Raw genomic sequence first — 22,460 nt, forward strand, 5'->3', positions numbered from 1 at the left:
TCTCAACAAACCCTAGACCAAGCAGGAAGCCGGCCTTTTCCCCATCCTCATGAGAAGCGTTGAGGGCTGCGGTCATAGCATCATCGTAAGAGGTCTCTGAAAAGACCCGACGCACAACCTACAAAGAAAAAATACAAGTATTAGAACCTTTTCTTACAAAAGAAAAGCGAGAAGATAAAGCTAAACATACCTGAGGCAACGCTTCTCGAAGAAGCCATTGGAGGGCAGCTTGAGCTTCGTTATGGGCGCGTTCGGCTTCGCTCTTGTTAAGGTTGGCAAGTAAAACTTCCTTTGCGGCAGCCTCTTCGACGCCCTTAAGCTTCCGCTCGGTGTGGTCAAGCACCCCTCTTTGGTCCAAGATTTCCTGGAGTTTCTTGGCATCTTCCATTGCCAAGGCATCATGAGCGCGTTGGAGAGCCTCTAATTTGGCCTTGAGCTCCTCATTCTCCACACGCAAAGGCTCAGCAACGGCTTCAGCCTTGGCAGCCCTCTCGGTTGCGTTTCGCGCAGTCTCCCTGGCCAGCCGAAGCTGTTCATTCACAGCTTGGGCAGCCTTGGAGCGGGCCTCGAGTCGCGCCTGAACTTCAACCTCGATGGCCTTGAAGGCCTTCTCCTTGTCGGCGGCAGCTGCCGCCAGCTGTTGGTTCTCCTCCCGAAGAGCACGCGCCTCAGATACGTCCTTGGCGCGAGCTGCTTTCAACTTGTCGTTTTCACGACAAAGCAGCTCGACGCGCGGCTGCATCCGGGCTTGGAGAACCCGAAGCTCATTGGTTAGCCTACCCTCCTGGTAGCTAGCCATGGCTTCCCCCAACGCACCATGAGGAGCAGCGTGGCGAGCCCAGTCCACGCACTCCACAGGGGTACGAAGGGTTGTTCCTCGGCGTATGTTCCATCGCGGAACATACACTTCATTGGAATCCGACACTGCAAAAGAAACAAAGGCAGTAAGGAAAAGATGATAAAAAACATAAGGGAAAAAGAAAGGAACCCTACGCACCTGTAGGGTCAATGACAGGCCGATAGCCGCCAAACCCATCACCTGAACCTAAAGGAAATCCATCCAACAGGTCAGGCAGACGGGAAGGGGGCAAAGATCGGCGGGAAGCCCTGCGCGTACCTGATGGTCCGGCCGTAGGTGCCGGTGGCGCGGGCATGGTGGCAGCCGCCGTGGTCGCCGTTGTGGTCGCCGCCGCGGTCGCCGCCTCCTCAGCAGCAGCAGTAACCGCCGGCTCCGTGAAGGATGCTGTAAAAATCGCACTCACGGCCGGCGGTGACGTCATCTCGGCCGGAACAGTTGGCTCAAAGGAACGAGCAACTGGACCAGCGGATGCAGGCGCAGGCGCCTGGGTCGACGCCTCAGGAAGGCTGACCGAGCCTACCATCATTGGCGGGGAGGTACTCCCCTGCGCTTCACCCCGGAATGCGTCAACATCCACGCCTGCACAAAGAAGAAAGTGTTAGATAAATTTAAGAAGTAATAAATCTGCAAAGACATTATGATTGTACTTACGGGTTTTCTTGACCCTGAACGTACGGACGGGCGGGGAGGAACCCGATGGAGCCGGCCTCTTGGTACCGGTCACCGTCGTCTTCGTTGGTTCTCCGGAGGTAACGGTCGTAGCCTCCGGAACAGTGGTCTTCTCACCACCGGGCTTCCCCGCCACCTCTTCACTATCTGACTCCGAGTCAGATAGAACCACCGGACCAGCCGTGGAGGCCTTCTCCTTCCCTTTCCCGCCGGCAGCAGCTTTCTTCTTCCGCACCAATGGAGGAGCATCTGAGGATTCCTCAGAAGAAGACAGGTCAAGAATTCCAACAGCGGGTACAGCATTGAGAGATTGAGGAAAGAATATCGCCTTACCTGGCCGCCGGTGGCTCAGGATCTCGTGGCCCAGCGGATAGACCTCCACAAAACGATCCGCCGTTTGCTCCAGGATGGGCAACTCGCCCTCGTCCAGAGCACGAGTACCCATCCGCGCGGGACCGTCGGTTTCCCGCGGGAACAGAAGCGACTCCAAATTATTTCCCTCTGAAAGAAAAGAAACAGTTAGAATACAAACTTGTATCAAAAAGAAAGACAAGACATACCATAGGGAATAGAGTTCAAACCGTATTCGAGAAGGATGGGAACCTGAGACGCATCCTTCCACACCCGGCTCATCCCTAACATGACCATCCCGGACTCCGCAAACCGGTAAACCGGAGATTGGATCCGGGATATCTTCGAAAACCATTCCGCCTCCTGGTAGTTGGGGGCGTGAAGGCTCGGTATCGCTTGGCCATTTTTAAACTTCATGGCAAGGGGGATGGCGCGGGCAGAAATGTAGAAGAATTCCTGCTTCCACGCGCGAAGACTGCGCTCGGTGTCGCAAATCTTCAGACCCTTAATACGGGTCGTCAAGGTGTACCACCCCTGGATGCACCTCCAGGTATAGAAGGTCATCAGGCGGTCCACATGGGGCTCGATGCCCAAAATCCGGCACACCCACTCAAAATGGCGAATCTTGGCGATCGCCATGGGGTGCAGCTCGGTCAAATGAACACCGTGCCTCTCAAGGACACGGTAAACAAATTTTGTCAACGGGAATCTAAGATTCCCATAGACAAAAAATGCAGCATAAACCCCGATCTTGCCTCTGGGGGCATCATACACGGTCTGGTGGGATTCAGGAAACTCAGGCTCGAGATGATCGAGCATGAACTTCCTGACAACATACCGGTACTGATCGCCGGGCAGAGCACACTGGCACTCGCCAGCAGTACCCCTGTCGTCAGCTATAGCTTCAGCATCACGAGAAGACATCTTGCAGAGAAAGAAGAGAACGATTTCGAGAGAATGCTCGATTGAATAAAGGAGTATTCGCCGGAAATCGCCTTAAAGATGAAGAGAAGAGTGAAAAGTGTGAATTGCAAAGTAACCCTCTCCCCCTTTATATAGTAATCGCAATTAATGCGGTGAAATTAATGCGGAGGAGAGAGAAATCGAATGTGCAATGAAACTATGACACGTGGCAAAAAGCAAGCTGGCAACAGCTGTTGACAGGACGCGTGCCAGTAATTTCGCGGCCACGTGCCCGAAAAAATCGTACCCACGCGCCTGAAAAAGCGACTGGAATGACCATGTTCTGTCACGTCACCATAACTTCCTGCACGTCCTGACACAGTCAGAAGAAACCGTCGCACGACGTTTCAGATGTCTGGACTGTTCTTATCCTTACCAACCTTTCGAATTTCAAAATTCAAAATTCAAAAAGATTCAAAAGTAAGCGGGAAAATACCCCTTACCTTGGCAACCAAGTAACCATAAGACGGATGCGGGTACAGTGTTAAGGCAAGACCCTTCATATACCTAGCACCCGCAGGGAATTGACGCCAGAGGTACCTTGAAAGTAAAGCAACTGTAAGACGAGCGCGGGTACAGTGTCAAGGCAAAACCCTTCACATACCTAGCGCTCCGCAGGGAATTGAAACCAAGAAGGATCTTTTGGGCAATGCTTGTGGAAACGGAAATAACATCCCCGCATAGCGGGAACGTCGAGAAATACATTGTTTTGAGGCTCCAGGATGGAATTGGTGGTTTAAACATAATTGATCACTATGTTCAAAACCACTAAAACCTCAAGGAGAATCCACACAAGTGAGACTCAACGCTCCTGACTTGCGAGAAGGTTACATACCTACCCGCATCATACCCAAAGATCAAGCAAAAAAATCGGGAATTTTTGCAAGTGACATTAGGAAATCCGCGGGAAGAATCCCCACGGAGAACCTTAAAACTAAAAACCTTTTCAAAACCCCTTGCTTAAAGTCCAAAAGTTCACCTCACTTTACTGAACATTCATGAGAAGAACATTGGACTGGGGGGACTTGAAGAGGTAGGTCCCAGCAGAACCCAGTTGGTCCCGCAAGACTCACCTTAAACAGGGACGTCTGCGCAAAGACCATCTGCTCCCGCAGGACCCACCATGCTCATAGAACCTTACGCGCAGTACGCAAGCTGTACACGCAGGGAAAGCCTCCCAATGGTGAAGTACCCCGCCTGTTCCCGCAGTTGCGGATACAAGCCATCAGGGAAGGCTACCCGCGGACAGCAGGGCTACACGCACAAGACAATAGATACTTCAGTAGTCACATGAAGGAATGAGCAAGGCGGGAACAATCCCGCCTAAATGAGCCAGTCTGTACGATTCTGAAAGATCTTCTGTACTATACCTACCAAGGTATGGATAGGACAGACGATCTGACCAGAACAACCCATGAGCCAATCACAGGGTGACAGCTCACCGACAACAGTGCGAGGAGGAGCACCCTCTAGTACTGTTTGTCACTATTAGCCGCTGCCTACTCACCAACCCTTACTGTAGGGCGTGCGCAGCCTACAGTTGGTGAAATAGTGTTACTGCTGGCCGTAACCTATTCACCAACCAGCATGGCCTGCGTATAATCCACAGTAGGTAGGACGTGCATAATCTACAGTTGGAGGAATAGTGCAGCCGACATACTTACTGTTGGCCGTAATCTATCCACCAACCAGTATGGCCTGTGTATAGTCCACTGTTGGTAGAACAGGAATACTATTCAGCCGGCTGTACCTTCTAGGAAACCTACCTTCGGCTATAAATACTCCAACATCTTAGAATGGTAAGATCATCTGCTATCCAGTTATCTAGCAATCTCTTAATATACACTTATATTCAGAGCAACCTAGTCTGATTCTCACGCCGGAGGGTGGTCACAAGGAGGAACCCCCCCCCCTTCTCAGTGACGAGCTTACGGTGTTTGTTTTGCAGGTCTCCTGAAGAACAGCCTTCTCAGCTAGACCTCATCCGTGGGAAACATTACTTAACCCCCAGATTATCTATAATCTGTACAGGGTCACTTAGTGTTTCTTCATTAACGTTACCCTATTAACTTATTGTATATTTAAAATTTTAAATATTTACCTCCATGTCACGGCATCATCATATTTCAAATTTTAAATCGTAACATACAACTTTTCTTTTTATTTTTTTTTAACTATTATTCTTATTTTGAATGTAATAAATGGATGGTTCATTTGTTTGGTGGGTTTGAAAGTGACAACAGGAATGAGATTCAATTTTTTGTTTGCTTAAATGTTTCGATTTTGATTTAAATATCGGAACAAAGTCCGTAGACTTAAACCCTCAAAGAGGTTTGATTTTTTCTTCCTCTCATTTTTAATATTTTATAATATTTAAATTTAATTATTAAAATATTGTTCGTCTTACCTGCTGATTTTATTTTTTATTAGGGGCTGTTTGTTTACATCTGAATGGAACCATTCTGATAAAAAAACCTGATTTATTCAGATTTCATACTGTTTGGTTCCAGACTGTCTGACATCTGAATAGTTAAAATTGAGGGACTGTTTGGTTCATTCAGATATGAATGAGTCAGATCTGAATGAGTCTCTGTCCCATTCAGCAACAACAATAAGTCTGAATGATTCAGACTAAATTTTAACCATTCAGATGATTTTCTGTTTGGAACCAAACAGTCTGAAGTCTGAATGAATCAGATGTTTACATCTGAATGGTTCCATTCAGATGTAAACAAACAACCCCTGAGTCTGAATCATTCAGACTCATGTTGTTGCTGAATGAGACAGAAGTTTATTCAGATATGAATGAACCAAACAGTCTAGTACTTATAAATAGTTTTTTTTAAGTTCTAAATATCAATATATTGATGGTTTAATAAAAGAGGGAACGTTAACGTACAAGTTAAATTAATGTGTAAATTGTAAGAATCAAATAGTGTAACTATATTTAAAAGTAATGTAATTATCTAATTACATCGTATTGTGATTACACTATAGTGTATTACATTATTAAATATGATGTATATATAATTACACCCCTTGATTCTCACAGTTAGCACATTAATTTTATTTGTATTTATCCAAACCCTTAAGGGTAAGCGTAGTTGGCGATAAATCCCGTAAAATTAGGGCATAAGTTGAGCACCCCCCCCCCCCCCGGCGATAAGTGGGGCGGGTTTTTGTCACTTGTTGTGTTTGTTGGTTTATTATTATTATCATCATTATTATTATTATAATAGTATGTGTTATATGTGTGCGTGTGCGTGTGCGTGTGCGTGTGCGTGTGCGTGTGTGTGTATTGGACTACACCTTAAAACAAAAATCCCTAATTTGCTGACCGGACAATACATGACACAAATCGCTCCATTTTATAGCTCATCTACTACATATAGCCTAATAAGAGATATAGCCTGATAAGAGAGACACTAAAGTTATGATTAATTAGTCCACATGTTTAATAAACATCTTATTATGTGATTAATTATAACATTATAGTAAAGTTATGATTAGTTTTTAATAAAGGTTTGTCCGATAAAAGATTTGTGGTGGTTCTTATGTATCATTGCACATGCACCGAAAATAAATTTGGGCATCGAGGGACGTTAATATTTATTTTACATAAATTAATATTTAATAAAATAATAAACTTCGTATTTATGAGAAAAAGTAAATTGGATTTTAATAACTCCGTCTTTACGTGATTGATAATTAATAACGATGGATGACCCGGATGTCCCGATTTCGAATACTGATTTCAATCGGATTTTACCGGAGCATTAAAACCTGTCGTGCCTTCGGGCGAGGTGAGCCAACTGGGTTTTACCGGGAACGCCAAGCCAAACTCGGATGCCAGCGTGGATCCCGATCATGTCCACATAGTTGGCCTGAGTGGGGTGGTGGGGCGCGACGTGTTCGCGCAGTGAGATAACTTAACTGTGAAAGTCATCATTCTAAAAAAAAATCTTAACTGAAAATATTTAGGCGGGGGGTTTCATTTATTTTTTTCTCATTGTACTTCTTCTAAAAAAATGTTAACAGTTAAGTTTATTCAAATTTCAAATTAATGTTTTATGGTTTTTTACCTGAAAAAGAAATCGAGCCAATTGATCTAAAACTAGGTTTTATCTCGAAACGGTCTTTCAAACGACTTGCTTTTTGTTAATTGGAAAGTTCAAACACCTGAACCGAGACATTGTCTTCGAGGCAAGTTTTATATCAATTAACCGTATCCTTCTTTCGATAAGAAACCCTAAAACATCAGTTTAAAATTCAGATAAGACTTATGGCCGTTAAGTTTTTTAAATGATGATCCAATGAAAATTTTTTATATAAAGACACATAGATATTCTTAGTTAAAAATTATTATCGGACAACAAAAAGAAATGTGAGATGAATAAAATAATTTGCCTAATAAAAAAAATAATGAAAAAGAGAAGTCATTGTAAACCCCAATACCAAAGTAAAGCAAGTGGATAATATCAAAGATATCGTACTTTCATTATCCAAGAGTTGATATACAACTTCATAGAAGGTTGAACTATTATTTTAATCAATTATCGATAATATCTATACATGTAGTTGGTTTTCGAGTTCAATAACGTCGGGATAATAGTTGGGTAATAGTTAAGACTTAAGATCTTAAGCTTTCAGATTCTGATTAAATGAGATTTTTTCACATTAGTGGGTCTTCTCATTGATAATGTTCTTGGGTGAGTCACAATGACGAAGTTTGGGCGTAGTCACAGTGGTGACCGAAGTCACGGACCCAAAACTACAGGGTCGAACGTACTCAAAACCTATAAAATTTTCAGACAAAATCGTGAATATTTACTATACGAAGTGAAAAGAGGCAGTGACCGGGGTTAACCCGGCCTTATACTTCGTCCCTGGGAGTTAGCTCTGAAACACCAAAATTAGTATGAACGGTTGACATCCCGTCTCAAAAAGACCCACTCGAGTATTGGAGGAGGACAGGTAGTTTAAATTTTAAAAGGTAGTAAAAAAATAATAATCAGTAACATATGATAAGATATAGTATGTAAGAATCTGATGTTCCATTGTGGTGTTTCACAGTATATTGATTTGATGATTAACATGTTGAAATGCATGTATCTATTATTGTGATAGGACATGCTAATATTATTTAGGGATACAATTATTATCACAAGGTAAATATTTTGAATCACTTTCACAGTTTGGTAGAGAGGTGTAAAAAAAGCAAGTTAACCGGAAACCGAACCAAACCGTCGGTTCGTATAGTGGTTGGGTATTTTTCAATAAAACCGGTTTGAAACCAACCAGAACCGGTCTAGATCAATTTGGCTACTTCTATGCTTAAACCGGTTTCTAAACTGAACCGGACCGGTTTGGAATATGCAAAAACCAAACCAGTTTTATTGTAAAAAACGGTTTTGTACACCTTTAGTTTGGTATGTGTTGGTTTTTAGTTGGGCTGGGTTAGGCATGTCGAAACTCGAAAGTACTGGCTAAACTTTTTGGGCCTGGAAAGAATGTCTTTACATGTGTTTTTGTGATTGGGCCATTGTGATGGCCCAAATGGATTAGTCGGTGTACAAATGGGGCTATGGGCCCCAACTGGTTCAGGTTAAAGAGCCATGAAAATCTACATTCTCACATCAGTCTATAGTTTCATGACTTGTAATGAGTCAATAGTTATGTCAAAATTTATGGACCAACTATTCTTAACTTCAAGCCCAAAACAATGTAAGCCCAAATAAGTTAAAATTCACAAAGATTGAGCATTAATTTTACATGCTTCATGTTTCTGATGATTTGTCTTGAAAATACTAGGATTTTAACTTGGGCCATATCACTTAATCAAGTTTATTCCAATTTCATGGAGCTATAAAAAAATATACATGTTTTTGTAACACCATAGTATAGGTTCATAAGGCCACACAAACCATGATAAGAGTAAGAGTAGTAATATAATATGTTCAAAACAACCAGTCAACCATCATGATAAAAGTAAGAGCAGTATTATAATATGTTATGTTCAAAAAAACCACCATGATAAGAGTAAGAGTAGTGTTTACGTGTTCGATGTCGTATTTACGTGCATATCTTTTCGTATTCGTATAGGCACCCTACTAGTATATATTTGTTTAAGTCGTTCCAAATTATTAAATAAATTTAATCCGAAGATAAAAACATGTTGCATGACTAATACATTGTATAAGATGAACACCAAATCTTATAATGAAACCCAATAAAAATGAGAACCGTGTATTGTACCGAATTTATTGGTACGATACGGGTTTCAGTCCGATGCCCGTTTTAGCACTACTTTGTTTTTTTTCTCATCTCTAACGATTTTGGTACAACTACAGGTACGAGTAACAAATAAAGTAAATTGGCATGGGGTACCGGTACGAGATGAGTATCAAATTGGTACATATACAGATTGGACTATATGATTAATAATCGATATGAACTTCTTTAGACAAAATATGGAAATATTTACGTATTTCAATATATTGTGGTATAGATTTTGGTTATTGTGTTTTTCTATGGTGTGATTTATTGTGTTTTGTTGTCCATTGTGTTTTATGCAAATGGGTTTTCGAATTTTTTCCCAAAAATATAAGTATATTATACTCATATTAAAGATAAAACACACACGATTTTATGGTGTAATTATTTTTTTTTTATAAAAAGTGACATAAAAAAAATTTACAGACGTTAAAAAATAATGAGAGAATTTACATGTGACTTACGTGTGAAGAACTTTTTTCCTCTTCTTGTTCGTCCACCTTTGTCCCCTGAAGTCTTGAACACATGACATTTGTCTCAACTCTTATTTATTATACTCCTCGAATTATGTCTCAAACTAGATACGCGTTAGATATCACATCGTTTGACATTAGGCCAAACGATTCCGATAACCTTTATAACCATCAAATCTTATATATATTTGTACAAACAAGTCGCGGCAATGTAGTGACATACCTTGGGTCAAAAAAAATTTTGTTGGCCCAAAAAGTTTTGACTGAAGTAGCAAAACCGAAAAACCGAACCGAAACCCATAAGCTTAAAACCAAACCGAACCGAACAGTTTTAAATAATTATAAACCGAAAGTTTGGTTTCGGTTCGGTTTTAGTCAAAAACCGCACCAAACCGCACCACGCTTGTCATGAACATAAATCTTGGATCAGTCACTGGTTTCAAGAAGAAAAAGTTTATACCAACAACGAAATATAAAATATTCCCTAGTTAGAATCCCATCCTTGCTCTCATTTTCATGGGATTCATTTGTTCCATTCTTACAATTTATAATATTACAATTACAATTACAATTACAAACAAATAACAACTCATTTTTTCTATGTTACATCCGCCATGCATTAACCAACCTTGTTTCCAACGTTAAATATCATACACATTTTGTTCTTTAATCCTCCCATAAATCATTTCCCAAATTATTGTCTAGTCTAAATAAAAAAAAAATGTCATCATTAATGTCTCATTTGTCAATCCAGCTTGTAAAACCGTTACATGTTAACGGTTTTACAACTAGGATTGCACCTTCTTTAGCTCAACGTAGAAGCCAACCGATTGTTGGTTCGGTTGAAAACTCGCGTGAGAATATACGAGTTGGGTTTTATGGATGGGATCATATTTTGAGACGTCCGGGTTGTGTTGGAAGTCCGGTGGTCAAAGCGGCTGCCGCGGGGGATGGTGGTGGTGGTGATCAGGAGACTGAGATTTATGAAGGGTTTGTGTCTTTCATATTCATGGTTAAGATTTTGAATATTAATAAAGTTATCATAAAGTATAAAATGTATGTTACAAAAGTTTTTTATTAAATATTTTATGTCAATGTTTTCTTTTTACTATTATAGTATGATGGTTTTAATAATTTGTAGGACATTAGCTTTAATAATAATAATTTGTGGGTCAATGACGGGTATGATATTAGTTGATACCTGAATCAATTAGACAAACCGTACGTGTGTGTCATAGAATAGTCGTTAAGTAATAGAATAGTCTACTAGTACACTATATTTTAGTTTTTATATTTTTTAAATTTTGGGTAACAAAATAGTATAAAAACTAAAATAATGAGAAATATATTTGAAAATCTCGGCTTACAATTTTTTACAAACTAATGCGAGTATAACCGTGGATTATGTACAGGTTGTCAATAGTTGAGCCTCCCAAGAGCTTTCTTGAACGATACCCGGCTCTGGTAACTGGATTCTTTTTCTTTACCTGGTAAGTTAAACGTTAAAATAAAATTCGATTACTGTTCTATAATTCAATCAATCAATCAATCATGCCCAGTAAAATCCCACCGACAGCAAAGCTATAAGTAGGGTCTGGGGAGGGTGGGATGTAGGCACACCGTACCTCTATCCAAAGGAATAGAGAGGTGGCTTCCAGAGAGATTCTCGGCTCTAAGTACATGTGAATGAAGCAAAATAAAGGAAATCAAAGTTTAACAGTTATATAAAAACTACTACTAATTATAATAATATTAATAATAAGATCACAGTTTAACAGCTATATAAAAGCTAATAATAATTATAATAATAATAATAATATATGTAAGGGAAATACCATTATGGCATGTGACCTAAATAAGTTAAGTCTAAGCCCTAACGTATTATTAAAAAAAATCATATTCTTTTTCAACATTATTATGAATTAAATTAAAGTTGAAATACCTTTTGCAATATTAAAAATAGTAACACTTTAGTTAATGTGAACGTGACATAATTATTTTTATTTATTTGTTTTTGTAGGTACTTTTTGAATGTTATATTCAACATACTCAACAAGAAGGTTTACAACTACTTCCCATACCCTTAGTAAGTATATCTAATAGCGCTGTAAACGAACCGAACGTACACGAATAATGTCTTGTTCATGTTTGAAATAATATGTTCATGAACACTTACTGAACAAGATTTTATGTTCGTGTTCGTTAATTAAGGAAATGAATATGTTCACGAATAGTTCACAAACATAAACACAAACAGACACAAATAAAATCAGCAGAGCTTAAAGATTGATACTGATATATTCATTAATGTGAATAAAGGCGTAAACGAATCGAACGAACACGATCAAGGGCATGTTCGTATTCGTTCATATAACTTTAAACGGACACGGACACGAACACTTAATCGAACAGATATTTATATTTATATTCATGTTTGTTTATTTAAAAATGAACATTTGTGTTCGTTTATGCTCGTTTGTTTAAAATCTAAACGAACATAACTTAACAAAGCTAAACGAACATAAATGAAAAAACCTAAGTGAACACAAATTAACAAATATAAAACATTTAAGTAGATGACTCATCCATATAATATTTAATTATTTTTTATTAATACATAAACAAACATAAATAAACAGATATAAACGAACATAAGCAAATGAACATAAATGAAGGAATGGAACATGTGTTCATGTTCGCTTATTTAATTAAACGAACACAAAGTTTTGTTCATGTTCGTTCGTTTATTAAAATACTAACATAAACGAACTTCCCGCCAAACGGTTCACGAACAGTTCACCGAATGTTCGGTTCGTTTACAGGACTAATGGCTCAACTCTCGCGGTTTGTTGGTTTAATAGTTCGGTTTAATTTATACGTCACAATTAAAATATTTATTTTTCGAATTTCAGTTTTGTTTCGGTTGTTCATCTTCTAGTCGGTGTCGCATACTGTCTCGTCAGTTGGTCCGTGGGCCTCCCTAAACGTGCTGTGAGTTTTTTTCTGTTCACTTCGTACAATGTTTTATGCACGACGTACATGTACCAATGCATTACTTTAATTTTTCGTGTTCCAGCCAATCGACAAGGAGCAACTGGGGCTTCTAACTCCTGTCACCGCGTGTCATGCTCTCGGACATGTCATGTCTAATGTTTCGTTTGCTGCAGTTGCGGTGTCTTTTACACATACAATAAAAGGTAAATGCATTGAGTTTGACACTTTGACTCCTGGAGTCAACTCGCTTTATTGACTCGAGAAAATTGGATTGGTAATAATACGGTTCGGTATTGTGCTAAAACGAAAACAAAAACCGAAACTTTAGTTTCTGGGATTTTGAAATTTGTTTGGTGTCGGTTTCGGTTTTGCAGTTTGGCTTAAAATAATGAAAAAATAAATGATTATTATACAGTTTGGCTAAAATATCTGAGTAACATATTTATTAAATTCTTATAAATTAGTAAAAATAAAATTTAAAAATCTATAAATTTAGTTTGGTTTTTTCATTTTACAAATACATAACAGCAGACCGTTGGTTTAGGTTCTGATTCAGTTATTTCAGTTCAGTTTTTTCGGTTTAAAGCGCACCCTAATTAATATCATGCTAACATTTTATATTTGTTGGTGTGATCAGCTTTGGAGCCATTCTTTAATGCTGCAGCTTCTCAGTTTATTTTGGGCCACCAGATTCCACTTCCACTATGGCTCTCATTGGCTCCTGTTGTTATAGGTGAATATTTTATATAAAAAAAATAATAAATAACAAAAATATTTAATTTTTGTCATACAAATTTTTATATAAATGATCATGAAACTAGTAAAATTTTTTTGTGTATCTACTTTATGTTTATATAATTAGACACTTTATTTTATCGGTTTTAACGGTGTATGAGTCGTGTTTGTAGGCGTATCAATGGCGTCATTGACCGAGCTTTCGTTCAACTGGCTCGGGTTCACAAGTGCCATGATTTCCAATATTTCTTTCACTTATAGAAGCATTTATTCAAAGAAAGCTATGGTAATAATAATAATAATATCAAGCTTTTGTTAATTTTAAGCAATGAATTAAGGTAAATATGTATTAAGCGTCATTAAACGAGTATATTGTTTCGATTTGTATGTTTGACAAACGGGGATGGATAGCACAAATGTGTACGCATACATTTCGATTATCGCTCTCTTGTTTTGCCTCCCGCCAGCAATACTTGTAAGACGGTTTTGATCATGTGTTTTTCAATACGTAACGTTTTGACCCATTTATTTAATAATAAATCGGTTTGGGTTATGTTTTATAAATTCTAAATTGGAAAAATAAAAAAAAAAAGTTTTAAAGGAAATTTTAGAAAAATCACCCAAACTATATATTAAAAGTAATAAAATATTTTTTAAACTATGTTATTCAAAAAAGTATATTGATAAATAAAATATTAAATAAAAAGTTAATTATATCCTTTTTCAAACTCGTACTAAAATTAATTATTTTGACCTGTTACATAACCCGAAAACTCAACATTTAATGTTCTTTGTCAGATCGAAGGGCCAAAGCTAATGCAATACGGGTTCAGTGATGCGATAGCCAAAGTAGGAATCGTTAAATTAGTGTCAGACTTATTCTGGATCGGGATGTTTTACCATCTATACAACCAAGTAAACCCGAACCCTTCATTACAACATACGACCAAGTCAAACATTTTTATTCGCGTTTTAACTTTTTAATGATTTATTTTTATTTCAAGATTGCTACCAACACTCTAGAGCGAGTGGCCCCGCTTACTCACGCGGTTGGAAACGTACTAAAACGTGTTTTTGTGATCGGTTTCTCCATCGTTGTGTTCGGTAATCTTATATATTATTACAAACATCCAAATAAAATATATTTAAAAAATATTGATTGTTGATTTTATTTTATTTTTTTATTTTATATTTTAATGAATGTAAATATTATTATTAATGGCAGGTAATAAGATATCCACACAAACAGGAATTGGTACAGCAATTGCCATTGCTGGTGTTGCAATCTACTCATTGATCAAAGCTAATATTGAAGAGCAAAAAAGGGTTTGATTATTTCATTATTTAACTCCATTTATATAATTATGTTTCTCTATTACTAAATGGGTCAAAACAAGTAAAACTTGGACCGTGTCAAATCGAGTTGGGTTGATCATCCTATCATTTGGCCGGTTTTAAAATTTTAAAAATTTTATAAATAATCAACAAAATTTAATATGGCGCCTGTAAAAGTACCGAATTATCCTCATGTAAAAGTCACATGACTTGATTGAACTCTATAAACATGTGGAGTTTGCCATTAAAGTCGAAAATTGTTACAATAATGAAACATAAATGATGATTAGCGTGATTTTTGAAAATTAAGGATGAAACATAACGGATGTTTTCTGTAATTTTGACCAGTTTTCAAATATTAAAGTTTTATAAATAATCAACATAATTTAATGTAACACTTGTAAAAGTACCAAGTTACCGTCTCATAAAAGTCATATGACTTGATTGAACTCTATAAACAAATGGAGTTTGCTACAAAAGACGAAAATTGTTACAGTAAGAAAACATAAATGACGGTTGGCGTGATTTTTGAAAATTAAGGATGAAACATAACGGATGTTTTCTGTAATTTTGTTTGTATTCTATATAGTCATATGCAATATATTAATAATTTTTAAAAAAATAAGAAAAGTTGTAACATAAATGATGATTAGCTTTTGTTTTTCCGTAGCTTATCTTTTAACCATATCATTGTGTCACCTCTGAGTTGTCGAAGCAACATGTTTAAGAGCTGACGAAGCAACAAATTGTGAATTAACGCGGGTTGAAGGACTCAAATTGTTTTGAAACTTCATCTTTCTTGATTTTGGTACTTTAGTTTCTTAAATAGTTGGATGGTAATAATGGGTAATAAGATCCATCTTAACAAAATAATTTCAAGATTAAGAGGGGGAAATAGAAGGTTTCTTCTAGTTACCAAGATTTTCTGAATGTATAATCTTTTCTAGTCCGTGATTACGGACATAAGACCAAGTGACGGGAAAACTTGAAGCGGAAAAATACTTAATTTTCTTCAATAATATGTAATATTATTGTGTAATTTTAATTTACTGTCAGTGATAAAACTAACAGAAAAATTAACACCAATTAGTGAAAATGACGAAAAGTAATAACTTTTCAAGTAAAGGACGTGATTTGTAATTGTCTTAGTTAAAATGCAACGGATAGAATCCATCAAAATTCGATTTACTGGAAACACTAGTCGGATCCAACTCACTTGTACACAACATCGCACAAACAAACCGTGTGATTTATTAAAAATCATCTCAATCAATTGAAGCAGGTTTTATGGATGAAGATATCAAAGCAACTATCTTTGATAACACCTAATGTTGTTGTAACCCTAACGTTCTTATACTCTTAAGAAAACACTCGGCGTCGCTTTAGAGTCCTTAGGAGACCATAGTTTCAAGAGAACTTAAAAGACAGTTAAAAATGATAAAAATGACAGGAATTTCACATAACATGTAACGAACTGCAAGACAATTTTTTTTCTCTTTCAAAGTTTGGCCTACCAAAAACATAACACGTGAATATGTGATCGATGTCTACACATTACAGTAGACATTACAGTATGTCCACCTTGTTAGCTTTGTGATCTTTATCAAATAATATTTGTTTATCGTATTATCAAATGAAACCAATCAGGGCCGGCTCTGAGAAGGCGAAAAATTTTTTGGGCCAAAGGTGAAATTTTTTTGACCCTTAAGTAAAAGAAACATTTTGTTGGATTTAAACAATTTAATTTTAAATGGGCTTATTTGTCATAGCCCTTTACCACTAGACCAAGCTAGTAGTTATGTAATTGTGTTGAAACATTGATTATACATATTTTTTTTTTATAAAAATACATATAATTTATTTTGAAAAAAAAAATTTCGGACCTAGCGGGGTGTTGGGCCTATGGCCGTCGACTACCCTGCCATGCCTAAAAAACGACCCTGAAACCAATACATTAATCATTATCTTGTTTTTCATGTATATAACTCCTTAGCTTCACATGACATTGAGTCATTGACAAGTTGAGGTCGTAACACATAATCCAACATGCTTAGATCAATAAGAGTAAATAAGTACTTAAATATATATGATTCAAAACCCAAACTTAAAAACTTTTTATTCCTAATTATTGGTTTTAAGTTTTAACACCTTTCATGTAAGATATAACTAGGGGGTGTCAAACGTGTCGGGTTGGCGGATTGACGGGTTAAAATGCGCAACCCGAACCCGACCCATATTATTATTCGTGTCAAATATGTCAACCCTAATCCGCACACATATAAATTCGGGTCGACCCGAACACGACCCGTTTAACCCGTATTTTTTAAACAAGTTAACTTATATAATCAGACGTACAAATTATAATAAAATCAAAACCAATCAATCAATCAATCAATCAATCAATCATACCCAGTAAAATCCCACCGACAGCAGAGCTATAGGTAGGATCTGGGGAGGGTGGGATGTAGGCACACCGTACCTCTATCCAAAGGAATAAAGAGGTGGCTTCCAGAGAGACCCTCGGCTCTAAGAACATGTGTATAAAGCAGAAAAAGGAAATCAAAGTTTAACAGTTATATAAAAAAACTACTACTAATTATAATAATATTAATAAAAAGGTCACAGTTTAACCGCAATATAAAAGCTAATAATAATAATAATAAAATATGTAAGGGAAATACCATTATGGTATGAAAACCCATAATGGTACTTATTTACTCTTAAATAAGTACCATTATGGTACTTATTTACTCTTATTTACACATATTTTATAATAATAAAATATGTAAGGGAAAACCATATATTGCAAAATTCAAATGAAATTTAAGCATGAGTCGATTTAGATATAGATGGATTTGACGATATGTTCATGCATATGGGTGAATGGATAGAAGAAATGCATCTTGGGTAATGAAATTCTGCTTGAAGATTTAAAAAGTGTCGTTGACGAAAAATAGAATTTAAAAGGAGACCTAAAAAGGTAATATGGGAATGAAAAATAATTAATTCTCCAACACATTTTAAATCTAAAGAGGGAATATAAAACTAATTTTAAAATATCTAAAATTAAACGGGTTAACGGGTCTACATGTTTTTATACAGCGAACCCGACCCGTTTTTTAAACGGGCCGTGTTAGCCGACCCAAAATCTTTTTTTTTTTCGGGTCATGTTAAGAATTAACACCCCTAGATATAACTTTCAAAAAAAAAATACACTTATAATATTAAGTTTGTTTTATTTAAATATATTATTGTTTGTTTTATTGTTCGAATGATAAACTAAATACCATTAATATATTTCTATTAATAAAACTATAAACAAGGTCGGAGGTTCAAGCCCTCCTTCTAGCGTTTAATAGAATTTTTTATTTCAACCTTTTTATTATTATTTAAAAATAATATTATTTTTTTCTATATGTATAAAGTATTAATTCACATTTTCTTTTTCTAACAAGTAACTTTTAAGATAAAACATGATTTGGTATTGCTAAGTTACATTTGATGTTTGATGCTATTTCTATATTTTCGTAGTATTATCATTAGTTTTTGGTGAACCCATCGAGTGAGCGAACTCACCCTTGACGATTACTAGAAAAATAATCACGACCCACATACCAAAATAATAGAACTATAGCTATATGAGCGAAGTGGCGGACCCAATTTTTTTACATATGGGGCGATAGGAAACTTAACATTAATTTTAAGGGGTTGACTCAGATTTTCACATACGATTAACACTAAAAAGTTATTTTCCGCCGCTGTGTGAACGGTTTGTTCCTGCTTTGATACAAACTTGACTAGATCAAAGTAGAGAAAAGTAGGTATGTATATTGCAAGTTACACCATTTAAACAATACTTTTATCAAAAGTTTTCCATTACACACACGAGAAAAGATCCAATACAATAATACTTTAACATACAATAAGCACGCGAATCCATTTTTTCACGGAAATCAATCTATGAAATCACATCCCAACATCTCGGAATCGTCAATACATATCCAATTAATCATTGGTTCACCGAAAAAAACAGCTTTGGATGATTAATCGATCAATTTTTCACTTTTTTTACGAAAACCATTTTTGAGGGTTTTAGGTTTTTGGCTGAGCGTTTTAGGGTTTGGTTGAACGTTTTAGTACTTTTGCCTTTGTTTTTTGCCTTTGAGCGTCTCGTGTACCTATCTTACGTTAAGACATTATCCTACAGTATCTCTACCCTTTCACATACAAACAAAAACTTAGCTTGCGGTTTAAGTGTTTGGCCAAAACAAATGGTTAATCTTGATAAAATTTTAAAGTATTAGTTTTGGAATCTATTATCTAAGTTTATCTAGTTATTTAAGTATTAGTTTTGGAATATATCTAAGTTTGAAACCGGTTTTGGTGGAGAAAATTACAAACCAGTTTGGTTTCGGTTCGATTTTAGGGTTGGTTCGGTTAACCAGTTCATTTGCCCACCTCTATTCTCCATTTTATTAAAATAACTTTACTGGTGTTTGAGTCTTAGTTGGTTTAAAACTTTTTGAGTCTCATATATATAGATTGATAGGGTACTGTAACTTCTAGATTCAAGTTTCAGTTTGGTTAATAATATTGAAAGAGCCGTGATAAGTTACAACAAAATATTGTGTTCGGTTAAATTATCCAAGATTAAATTTGCCTAGCTCATTATACGCCTAATTGTAACGAAACAACTTGTTGAAGATAGTATATGGATGTTCTTATGTTCGGGTGTCGAGAATCATGTCTTCAGTTGTTGTTTGAGCATCTCTTTTTAATTTACGAATTTACATATACGATGCTCATGAAAGAATCGGTTTTCGAATCCTCTTATATATTTTCTTTAGGACATTATTATAGACTTGTTTTAGTCTCTATTTCATGAAACAGTTCACTATATATATTTTACATAAAAACAAAACAGATTTAATCAGTATTAAAAAAATCAGTTTCCAAGATTATTAAATAATAATAAAAAATAAAGGGGCATTCCGAGAATTGAACTCGGGACCTCTCGCACCCTAAGCGAGAATCATACCACTAGACCAAATGCCCATATATGCTAAATGTCTTATTTGAAGATAATATATCTATTAGATACAAGATGGCAAGATACATGACTATTTGTGCACACTGTCACTGTGCATTACTTGTTCATCGCAAATAGGGGTGCAAACGAGCCGAGCTGCTCAACATCGGCTCATGAAAAGACTCGATCGAGCTGAGCTTAAATGAGTTCGACTCTAAAAGTAAGCTCGTTTAAAACCCGAGCTGGCTCGTGAGCTTAAACGAGCATGCCATTTGTATAACTTTTATAATATATATATACATACAATACAATATATATTTACATGTATATATATGTATATAATAACTAATAAATTAACAAATTAACTAAATAATATATATTATGTTATATATTAAATTTTAATTGAAAAATATATAATTGTAATTAAAAATATATAAAAATTAATTAATACATAGTAAACGAGCCTAGCTAAGCTCGAGCTTGAAAAACTACTTATGAGCCAAGCTCGAGCTTTAGAAATAAAGATCAGGCTCGGGCTTGGCTCAGCTCGGCTCGTTTGCACCCCTACTCATGAACCACTACAAAAATGCTGATGATTTACATAAATGAACTCGATATACAAAAGCGTGAGTCAAATCTAATCAAATGCAACTAAAACCGATGATAAAATGCAAGCTCCTGTTAAGCATCAACTCATACTCAAGCTGGTAATAACACGTCAATCATATTAGTTTTTACATGACTCGCACTAATATTCAGCATATATATATATATATAGGAGTGGTTTAATAATAAAGTTAGCATTTAATAAAAAAAACTTTACTAGTTTTAAACTGAAGTGTGTTATACAGTCCTAATGATATTAAATCAAGTCTGTCATATCATACGAGTCGTATAATAGTGTAAAAATGATCATTCCGGTCATATAACCTTATAGTGATCACATTAATCATTTTTGTATTGATTAAACACATTACATTCGAACACTACCTCATATGGCCCATAATAGTTTGTGACTTTATCATAAAAGAACATAAATACATTTTTATAAGAACATCCGTAGTGGGAGAGTTTTGGCCGGCGTTTTCGCCCAAAACTCTCCCAAAACGCCATCTACACCGCCCCCCTCTAAGTTTTGGGAGGCATTTTGGGTGTCAAAGTTGTGTACATAATTTCGAAGGGGAGACGTTTTGTGAGAAAGGGAGATATAAAGAGAGTAGTGATTGCATGAGGGTTGTGGGTTTTTTACCGCTGAACCATTTTTTACAAAACTCTCCAATGCTGACTGATCCGTCACGTGTCGTAAGACGTCTAAGTGTGAAAAGTTTTGACTACGCATGGTCTAATGAGGAGGGTTCATGTACAAAATAATCTTAACATGAGAACGTCAGAAACAATACAAATTTACAATACCAACATACATAATCACTTTTTTTTATAACAAAGAAAAAAAAACCTAATTAATAACAACATATTTAATAAGAATCAACGGAAAAATAATAACAATAACAACAAAAGTAAAAAATTCTAATCATAACAACAAATACTAATAATGTCTCATAATCAGAAATCAGTAAATACCAAATACTTATAATAGCAAACTCAATAATAAGAGCAAGTTGGTTATCACTGTTTTTAATGTAAAAAAGTATTTATATTTAATATTAAGAAACGACGTCGTAGCTTGGCGTTTGTAACATGATGGCGCGAATATAAATAATAAACAGAAAGCTAACGACATAACCGCTTCTCCATTCATAATATATTTAATCAAACCCTAAAAACCCTAATTAATTAATTTTGCTCAACCTTTCAATTCCCCCTTTTCGCACAATAAAAAGGGGGGATTATCATCCAATTCAGGTAATTGTTCGATTCGAATAATCGATTATCTTTTTGCCGTTAATTTAAGTTTCCGCGTAAGATTAGGATCGATAATGACGACTAATATTATGAATCAAGTTCAAATGAGTTCCGTTTTTACGATATGTGGTTTTTATAGGTATTGATGATCATGTTTATTGTTGATAAATTAGATAACCTAGCTAACCGTAGTTAATTGATTTTGAACGACTAAAATGTATGCCATGTCTAGCTTTCAAAAATGACGGCGTGTGTTCGAGTTAGGCTACCTGGTTGCCTAAACTTGAACAAGTAGGCTAGACATTAATGTCTTGATTGACATGGCTACAACGGAGCCTGACAAGCCCTTACAAGGTTCCGTTGTAGCTTGTTGCAGTCAAGCAAATGTCTAGCCTACTTGTTCAAGTTTCATGTCTTCCTTTCAAAATGACTAGGCACGTCTCTGATGATGACATGCATGTGTCCCGCGTAGGCAAACTAGTTGCCTAAACTTGAATAAGTAGGCTAGATAACTGCTTGACTGACATGGCTACAACGGAGCCCGGCAAGCCCTTACAAGGCACCTTTCTAGCCTTGGCTAGAAAGGTGCCTTGTCAGAGCTCCGTTGTAGCCATGTCAGTCAAGCAGTTGTCTAGCCTACTTATTCAAGTTTAGGCAACTAGTTTGCCTACGCGGGACACATGTCATTATCAGAGACGTGCCAAGTCATTTTGAAAGGATATGCCTATACTGGTTGGGTACATTTCAATGCCTATTTTGTAAACTTTTTGGTCAAAGATGCTTATTTTGTTAATTTTCCCGTCGGCAAATTACATTCAGAAATTGAAACCTTGATGGGTTTCCCTACACAAGTGTTATTGCCTAGTACATATTCATTTCGTGCTTCGCCGTTGTGATCGGTACTGACATCAATATG

The 22,460-nt window shown here is 36.4% G+C and overlaps 1 protein-coding gene and 1 non-coding gene across 2 annotated transcripts; one reads left to right on the forward strand and one right to left on the reverse strand.

Moving 5' to 3' along the window:
- Positions 1-10,191: 10,191 nt before the first annotated feature.
- On the forward strand, positions 10,192-14,649 carry LOC143534812 (triose phosphate/phosphate translocator, chloroplastic-like). Its single transcript, XM_077029214.1, has 11 exons — positions 10,192-10,578; positions 11,001-11,078; positions 11,609-11,674; positions 12,501-12,579; positions 12,665-12,785; positions 13,220-13,315; positions 13,491-13,603; positions 13,715-13,792; positions 14,116-14,232; positions 14,322-14,421; positions 14,543-14,649. The coding sequence occupies exons 1-11, from the start codon at positions 10,310-10,312 to the stop codon at positions 14,647-14,649; spliced, it is 1,224 nt and encodes a 407-aa protein (XP_076885329.1). The 5' UTR covers positions 10,192-10,309.
- A 4,986-nt stretch (positions 14,650-19,635) lies between these two features.
- Positions 19,636-19,707, reverse strand: TRNAP-AGG (transfer RNA proline (anticodon AGG)). Its single transcript has one exon. It is a non-coding gene; the product is annotated as a tRNA-Pro (tRNA).
- Positions 19,708-22,460: the final 2,753 nt, after the last annotated feature.

This window comes from Bidens hawaiensis, unplaced genomic scaffold, assembly GCF_021521415.1.
Source record: "Bidens hawaiensis isolate Kalapana, Puna unplaced genomic scaffold, B.hawaiensis_p1.1 tig00010344_1, whole genome shotgun sequence".
Classification (NCBI taxonomy): domain Eukaryota; kingdom Viridiplantae; phylum Streptophyta; class Magnoliopsida; order Asterales; family Asteraceae; genus Bidens; species Bidens hawaiensis.

What these genes read in the sequence shown, in the direction of transcription:
- LOC143534812 (XM_077029214.1), top strand. Translation starts at nt 10,310, where the DNA reads ATGTCATCATTAATGTCTCATTTGTCAATCCAGCTTGTAAAACCGTTA. An exon ending in TGGGCCTCCCTAAACGTGCT is followed by an intron (nt 12,580 to 12,664) that starts GTGAGTTTTTTT and finishes TTCGTGTTCCAG; the next exon opens with CCAATCGACAAGGAGCAACT. An exon ending in TTTCTCCATCGTTGTGTTCG is followed by an intron (nt 14,422 to 14,542) that starts GTAATCTTATAT and finishes TATTAATGGCAG; the next exon opens with GTAATAAGATATCCACACAA.